The sequence below is a fragment of the Nymphaea colorata genome, chromosome 11, assembly GCF_008831285.2.
Source record: "Nymphaea colorata isolate Beijing-Zhang1983 chromosome 11, ASM883128v2, whole genome shotgun sequence".
In the NCBI taxonomy this organism is placed as follows: domain Eukaryota; kingdom Viridiplantae; phylum Streptophyta; class Magnoliopsida; order Nymphaeales; family Nymphaeaceae; genus Nymphaea; species Nymphaea colorata.
The window spans coordinates 8,534,500-8,542,904 of record NC_045148.1 but is presented as its reverse complement, the minus strand read 5'-3'; the positions used below and the strand labels follow the sequence as shown (position 1 = coordinate 8,542,904).

At 42.4% G+C, this 8,405-nt stretch overlaps 1 protein-coding gene and 1 non-coding gene across 3 annotated transcripts; one reads left to right on the top strand and one right to left on the bottom strand.

The window, feature by feature from the left end:
* The first annotated feature begins 1,053 nt into the window (after window positions 1-1,053).
* On the top strand, window positions 1,054-1,158 carry LOC116265085 (U6 spliceosomal RNA). The gene has a single exon (XR_004174975.1). It is a non-coding gene; the product is annotated as a U6 spliceosomal RNA (small nuclear RNA).
* A 3,061-nt stretch (window positions 1,159-4,219) lies between these two features.
* Window positions 4,220-7,180, bottom strand: LOC116263715 (putative cyclin-D6-1). 2 transcript variants are annotated; one of them, XM_031643456.2, is made up of 6 exons: window positions 6,422-7,180; window positions 6,242-6,319; window positions 5,645-5,737; window positions 5,332-5,530; window positions 5,101-5,231; window positions 4,220-4,768 (listed from the first exon to the last, which is right to left on the bottom strand). In XM_031643456.2, exons 1-6 carry the CDS (start codon window positions 6,605-6,607, stop codon window positions 4,484-4,486), a joined length of 972 nt encoding a protein of 323 aa, XP_031499316.1. In that variant the 5' UTR covers window positions 6,608-7,180; the 3' UTR covers window positions 4,220-4,483. The 2 variants fall into 2 exon arrangements, with proteins under 2 accessions (XP_031499316.1, XP_049936649.1); XM_050080692.1 differs by having other exon boundaries at window positions 5,645-5,734.
* Between the last annotated feature and the right edge of the window lie 1,225 nt (window positions 7,181-8,405).

Below are 8,405 nucleotides of genomic sequence, written 5' to 3'. Positions count from 1 at the left end.
CCAACAGACTGAACACTTGGATCGCCCTCGTTAGCTTTGGCAGAAAGTTATTACTAACGTGGTCAGATGCAATCGACTAATCTTGCTTCATCGTTAGTAACGGAGACAAAATTCTTTTTATTTGATACATACTTAAAAAAATGGATCTGACCTTTCAAATGCACAGTGAAGTTCTTGCGGGTACCAATATGTATTAATTTATATGAATCTGTGCAGGCAGCTGCCCACTCTAGCCCACATGCAGCTCGGCCACTGTTCACGCCAGGTTTAGTACACGAATCGCACCAAATTTTGCTGTTGTTGCTTTAACGTGAGCAAAGTTTTGGAAGGATTCCATGCAAGTTTCGGGGAAAGGTCCCTCAAACACTTTATTTGCAGAAAATAGAAAAAGAGTACCAAGAGATCGAGATTGGATTTCAACCGTCCATCCATCACCATCCGCTGGTAACAAGGGACTACAACCGTCCATCACCGCCATCAGCGCGCTCTTATCGACGGGTGAGTCCCACTAAAGTGATGCTCAATGAATGAAGTCTAAATTTCAGGTCTTGCTTTTGGAAAAAGATCCATATAAGTCTGCAATAGGGGCAGAAATTGAAGTATTTTTACATTGATAGTTTAGGGCAATTATTTTTATTTACATATTGGTGGCTCTTAAAAATTTAAAATTTTACAACTAGTACCCTTTAATCAGAAACTTCTGGGTTGGCCCCCGTGTGCAACTTATATACTGTTCATAAAAGAGCAACTGCTTTGAATTCATTTGACCACCAGAACTGGCTTGAATTGGTCTGTCTTGAACGGCATAATTTGTGTGCTTTCACAGCTTTGATCAGTGAAGATTGCATACCGATCCAGAGACTTACAAGGGTGTCAAGTTAATAACTCTGATCAAGTCTCCTATCTAATAACAAATTTTCATGAATAGAGCTGATGCTTATGAGACCAAATTGCCGGGCGTCATGAATAGAATTCAGAAGGTTACAAACATGTGGTTATTGAGACAAAGTTGAGTTGATGATTTTACAAAAACACTAATTGAAGTTTACTTATATCTCTCTTCAAAGACATCCGATAAAATTGAAACGATACATAAAAGATTAGCATGGCCTCTGTGCAAGGATGACACACACAAATCAAGAAGTTCACTTGTATTTATTCACACGATTGACGCTTCGACAAACTCCCTTACACAGATTTTATAACATAAGATACTTTGAAATGTCTCACTTATCAGCAACCTCGCTTATATTAGCCCAATCCAGCTCTAATATCCACTTGCCAGTGACCTGGGACTAGATTTTAACAAGCCAAGCACATCTCCTAATTTTGGGTTCTACTTAAAATTCGATAGAGTGGATAAGAGAGAGAGTCTTCCTAAGTAAGAACTAAAGCAAGCTAATGATCTATATGGGAAAATTAATGCTTAAACAAAGTTCAACATTCAAACTAAAAGTCCCAGAGTGGTTTAAGAGAGGGGCAGAGATAGGGCGTCATAGAGCTCAATTTGAAGCTTTGAATTTACATGTTAGATCTCCATCGACTTGAGTTCAATTATATGGGGCAGCTCCAGGATACTTACACAATTGTTCTAAAATTTACTGAAAATTTGTTAGCTATATATTTAGTGCTTCGACCTTTAAGATGCCCCTGCTGCTTTAAGATTTGATAGTTTGAGACAACTACTTACTGTAAGTAGTCATAATACAGTAGTCATAAAGTTCAACGTCCAACATAAAGAGAGACACAATGGTTGTGTTGTTGGCGTTGGCCCAACTGATACCAAAATTACGTTGAATGTTCAACATGCAAAGAAACTTGTTCGTTAAGCAAAGTTTATCTCGCGCGCAAGGAAAGCCTTGCTTGTGATTGCCTTCTGCCAAAGTTTCTTTTGTCTTTTAAATAAACTAAATTTCATCCAGATATAGAGTAAAAATGTGAAGTTTTAGGCTTTTATTAAAGCCAAGTAAAAAGAAAGGATAGAGATCCTCACTTTCACTGTATTTTGTGGACCATAATAAGTGGCGGTCACGATCCGAATCACACTGTTTAGGTTCGATTTTCAGATATGGATCAGTTTTGGCATGGATTCGCTGGAGATTTGGTTTCTGCCCATTGATAAGTTCGAAGTTCGCAGCTTGACAGAACTATAATGCCCATCATTTCAAAGACAGGAAGGTGATTGGATGTGTCCTCTCACGGTCCAGATCCAGTCCCCAAAGCCAGTTCCAATTCCAATTGGGTCAACCAGAAAGGCCATGAAAACTCAAAACTGCTACTTGATGTTCGGGTCAGGCCATGTCAAGCCACATGCCGACAATGTGCAGAAAAGATCTCTCTCTCTCTCTCTCTCTCTCTTAGTTACGCACTTTTTTTTTTGGCTTTTCTGATCTTCTTACGGGAGGAACCAAGTACAATCCTGGTCTGATAATACAGATTCGATCCAAAATCCAGATCCAAATGAATGTCTTTTTTTATGCGGTCCAGTATTCATACTCATACATTGCTTCTTCTTTCTCCTGCACTATAAATAGTGCAAAGGCCAGCTGCTTAGGCCCTCTCTCTCTCTCTCTCTCTCTCTCTCTCTCTATATATATATATATATATATATATATATATATATATATATATATTATAATATATAAAATTGGAAGTGTTGTTTTATGCATGAGGGGTGTCATTGGCAACATTCCATTTCACCACCAACAGGTCGGTTTCTTAAAAATGCAAATCTACAAAGTCCAGAGAGGAAAAGCCGGAGGGGAAAACAAAAGCAGGAACTTTGGTACAAAAAGGAAAATCTCGAAAAGATCTTTTCCTAGAATATCGAGATCTTCGGTGGAAATCTTTAGGATGCTGCCTGCAACCTTCCTCCCACAATCATGTCCTTAGCAGATGGCGTGCACCCAACAAAGCTGAAAAGTAGGCCACTTATTCCAGGTTTCCTAGTCTGCTTTTCTCGCAATTTCTCTTGTCAGAGCCCGGTCACGGGTCGGATCTTCCTTCTCTCCACTCCATTAAAACTGTTGATCCAGGCATGAGCCATGAATCCAGGTAAGGTGAGAACTCAAAAAACTTTGTTACCATTAAAGCACAGTAGCCAACCAAATTAACTCAACATGCAGATTGGATCCAAATTTGTTTCTTCATCATTGGCCAAAAAAATAAAAACTTATATCCACACACAGTCATGCAGAATGATAAGAAAACATATAAATTCAAGATTGTAGAAAGGGTGGCTTTTAAATTCCACTGTCCAAGAATTAGTTAGATATCGCGGGAAATCATAACTTTGGAGAACATCCGGATTTTCAGCATTTCCAATATGGGAGTTAATGCGCGCCCGTGAAGTACACGAAAACATGCCAAGGATGCGTATTCTCTCGCACCGAGGCGGTGCACTTGGATTCACTTTTCCGATGAGAGGGACGACGACGACCTCTTTAGAGCGTCCTCCACTCCAGACAGCCTTTTCCGTGCCGTCCAACTGCGGTACGGGCAACTTCCAGAGGAAGGGGCAAAAATCAAACACGTTCAGAGAGAGCCATCGTCTGTCCTCGCCATGTTAGCATCCGCTTCGTCCGCCTTGAGATGATAAACGTCAACCTGTCTCTCTCATTCATTCCACAGTGCCATCACTGTGGTGTGGCCTCTATCTTTATTCATGCAAGAATGGCCAACAAACAGCTTCGCTTCCAAGCTCCTGCAAGCCCGGATCTTCTAATCTGCTATTGCTTCGTTTTTAGTAAAAGAAGACGACCATTGACGGAAAAAACCGCTACTAAGTGCAACCCAGGAGGTTACGTGAAGCTGAGTTTCTGTCTTTTCTTTGCAGTTGGCACCGCGGTGACAAGCCTTTTATGTGGCAAAGATGGTACTGGGAAGACCAACTGTAAAGATGCTGCGCCTGTCGGTCAGTTATTACGAATTAACAGTTCCTAATCTCTGATTCCTTTTCATCGTCTCAGAAAATTTGGTCAGAGATTCTGTTCAGAGAGAGAGGGCGAGGGGGTGGGGGTGGTTGGAAGCAGAAACTGTGACATGTTTACTATTGTCCTTTGGTTCTTCGAGGCATCATAGATGGGGCCAGGTAGGGAGTTTCCATCGTCGGATGAGAGTTTCATAAAAGAGAAAGCAGAAAAGCAGCTGTAAAAGAATGAAGCAAGATAAATACCCTAAGAATTGTCCGGAAGATACACCCTACGAAGAAAACTTCCTGTGCTAAGTTCAACTTCAGCTTTTTCATTTTTTTATTTGTTTTTAACGAGCAGTTACACAATTTCTTAAACCAGAGGCCAGAGGGAGAGAGCGGGAGAAATTGGTAGCTGCCATACTTCTCTCTGTGGAAGTAGACTTTCACCAAAGAAGCATTCTCCGTCTCCCTTTTCTCTGTCAGTACCCCTTGATTCTTGATACGACCGTACATAACAGATGACAAAGCTATGCTAATATATAAGAGAGGGGGAGATGATACGTGTGGCGGTCAGATTGGGCAGTGGTGCACCTGGGAGGTCTGCGCCACCTTACTGCAAAGGTCGTCGAGCCTCTGCCGCTTGGTTGCTGCCACAGTCTGGTAAAGCTGGAGGGTGGCCAGGCCGCCGGACGACGTCGCAGAGCCGCTGTCGCTCTTTTCGCTTTCGGAGACCGAGCAGTGGAGGTCGAGCACGCCAACCGGCGTATCGCCGTCGGAGAGCGAGTGGGATGCCGGCTCGTGCTTCTCGATGGCAATTACGTCCTGCAGCAGCTCGTAGCAGCTCGCCAGCCGCTCCTGCTCAGTAAAAAAGACGTGCCAATAAATAACCTCAAGAATGATTTTCCCTCCTTATCGGGGACCGCTTCTCCGTCTCACCCTTTGCCATTAAATTTAAGAGCGCCATGGAATTCAAGGGCATTCTTTTTCTTTTCGAGTCTGTCCATTCCTCTTCCTCAGAGAGGGAAGAACAATTTTTTTCATGGCTTTTGGGGCTAAGTGCCGTGAAACATGGAAAGCAGCAAAACGAGAACAAAAAAGCAAGAAAATGGTACCAAAGAACATGAGCTGGCAGAAACAGCCCAGGGACAGCTACCGTTATCAAGTCAAAGCTGGAATTTGCTGCTTACTTTATTTATATGGACACAGCCGGAGAGGGCGTCCCAGTTGCTGGCGAAGCACGACGGAGAGACTTCCCGAGAAACCAAGAGAAGTGACGCCGCTGCGACAATCGAAGGACGAAATTCCAGAAACTTGATCTCTATAACTCGCGAGCAAATGAAAAACCCGTCAAATATTTATTCTTTCCACTTCAATCTCAATACACAGAACTGAAGCGGGAAAACTCGATGCTCTCTTACCAGCTTGGGTCGTCAGGATGGTCTCCACCGTCCGTGCCTTTAGATCGGCCGTTAGTGACGGATCGTCGTGGTCGGAGAGGGATAAGAAAAAATTGATGAAGGAAAATGGAGTAACAGATCGCATTCTCCATTTCAAGGCGCCGAGGACTAAGAGTTCCATCCTTCGGATCGTTCGAACGTCAAAGACGAGCCCTTCTTCCTTTACAAGTCCAACAAGAGGGAAAGAAAAAAGAGAAGAGGAGAAACAAGAAACAATCAGGACCTTTTCATTTAAATGGAGATCGAAGAAGACATTAGGTGAACACAATTTTACCTGAAAGTCGGATAGTGAACACTTCGCCTTGCACATCTTCGACGCGAGGGAGACGCAAGAGATGGAAAGAAGACGAAGTATCCAAGACTTCTTCTGTAATAAACGAAGGAGATCTTTAGATTTAAAGACGTCGACGAGGACTTTCAACTGTTCAGAATTTCAGGTCGGAAAATGCACTATGCAGAAACGAAGCAGCCGAAGTTCAGCGTCAAAGGAAATCGAATTGAAAAAATGTACAGCGGTGGGAATAAAGTAACGCGAGAATAAGCACAAGTTGTAGAGATTAAAAAAGAAACCTCCCTGCGCAATCGCCAACTTCCGGAAAATTTCGAGAAAATGACCGCAATTATTTTGTCTTCGTAATAACGAAATTGAAAAAGTTACGGAAACGTGATCTCTTTTCTGGACCTTCCTGCCGGAGAAATGGGGCGATGAACGTACGCATAAATGAAACAACAGTGGAAAGCAAAACGAGATAATAACTGTTTTTCTAACAGGCAGAGGTTTTGAGTCGGAGAAAGAAAACGGCAAGCATGACGGACGTTGACGACCAGGGCGAAAACGTTGGACATTTTTGGTTGCAAATTTTTCTCATACCGGAATTTCCTGCCGGGAGATGAAACGGTCGAGATAATTCACCGCGAGATACGTCACGAAGGGGTCGAATCCCGCAACCTGGTTTCCAAACAAGAAGAACGAACACGGTGAGCTACGTTTCTAATGTCGTTTTTGAGTAAATCAGCAGTAGAAACAACGAAAAGAAGATCCTTTCCTGACCTTAGAGATCAGAAAAATGGCTTCCTGGCGATCGGAAGCCTGCAACTCCCTCGTTCTGTACTTCTGCGTATAGTTCCCCTCCGGCATGTGCTCGCATTCCGTGGAAAAAAGACGCGCCACTGACCCCGACTCACATTCTAACTCCTCCTCAAAGAACATAATCGGGCAATCGAGATTGAACTCCATTTGCTTCTTCCTATGTATAGATTCGTTCTATTACTTGCTTCGCTTCCTTCAGGGGAAGGAGTACCGCAAGAACGCCATGGTAAAGAATGCCTTAGCCTGATTCCGTCAAGCTCTTTCCGTAAACACAGAAGTACTCTCAGCTTACTGTGCGAATGATTGAAAACGTCGAGAAGGTACAGCGTAGTTCAGCCTCCGGCGACAACAAAAGAGGCAGATGGATCCTGTCTTCTCAAGTTCCAGCTCCTCTTATAGGAGGACAAAGAAACGACTGCCGGCAGCGGTAAGAGCAATCCCGGTATGTTCTCTTCTATACGCGGGAAAAAAAAACTTGTTTCAGCGCTCCGTTCACCAGGTCCGGCCGGAAACGGCCGTCCGAAAATAATTCCGGTACCTTTTTCACACGCAGGACAGCCGCTTGCTGAGTTCTTTATTTTCTTTCGAGCGAATGGCACCGGAGAGATGCCATCTCACGCCGCCGCAGATCGGATTCCGGCGATAGGAAGGCGGAAAGGAGTCGCCCTCTTTCTCATTTCTCTCCTACGACTCTCCTTCCCTCCGTATATTAGACGCACAGCAAGGGATTTTTATCTTTTTTTATTTTTTTATTCTCTTTTTCTTTTTCCTAATAAATTCTACTTGAAATCGCCGGTCAAAAGATTCAAAAGAACCCTTGAATTTTGGAACGTCTTTATTTTAGCAATTCGAGCTTTTTCTCGCCGGACCATACTACCCCCGGATCTTTTTCTCAGTTACACCGCATCGCAAATTTTATGTAATTCGCCAAAGAAAAAGGTATTATTCCAAGACAAGGCCGTCTCGTGCTCTAGTTAATCAAATTAAAACCTTTTTCCATTCGGTGTAGGGTTCAAATTAGGGGCACATGTCTTATTCTCTTGATTTTTTTTTTGTTAAGTTTTTGGTATTCACATTTTTAAACTCTTGCTTGAAAATATAAATCTTAATTTTGACTTAATTCACAAAATTTTTGGTTCCTATGGAGACTCGCTCATATATTTGATTTTAACAACGCAGAAAAATGTAGTATGGATTTTGGAGACGTGAAATTTACCGGTCAAGGTTAATGTAAACGAGGTTCTCTATAGATAATCTTTTATGCTAATTATTCATGCAGATAAGCTCGAAAACGCTTAGATCCCACTTTGGTATTTGGCAGAAGGAGTGAGGGCCTGTTTGATAATAACAAACCGCCCAAGCGGTTGACTTTTCTGGAAGGTACGTAACGATCTTTTTTTATAATTAATAGGGGTATATTCGAGATTTCGATTAAAGGGCAAAATGGTCATTATTCGTATTTTGACTGTAGTTTCAGGTGCATTTCGGACCTTTCGGCGCCATCATGCTCCGAACGGCAGTCATGGCTCCCACTTTTTGACAGATATATCCCTACGCTTTTCGGGAAATCACGGAAATGTCCAAACTCCAAAGGTTGGAAAGAGGTCAGATTCCGGACTCGGTCCGATCCATTCAAAAGTTGCAAACAAGATCCCCCGACTTTGGAAAAGTATGGAAATTGGATATAAAATTATTTTATTTAAAAATTAAATGGCATCTGAATCCAAATCCAAATCTGATCAGATTTTATTTGAAATCTGAATCTAAATCCAATTGGATGTCATTTTTTAAATTCCAAACCCCATCCAATTCCCTAATTAAATGTCAAATTTTTAACATATACTCATTTTTAGAAAAGTAATTAGGGTATGAGGGTAAGGGTTAGTTCAAGTAAGGCCGATGATAAGGGGTGAACATGAGCCGAGTTGAGCCCGAGTTCGATCAG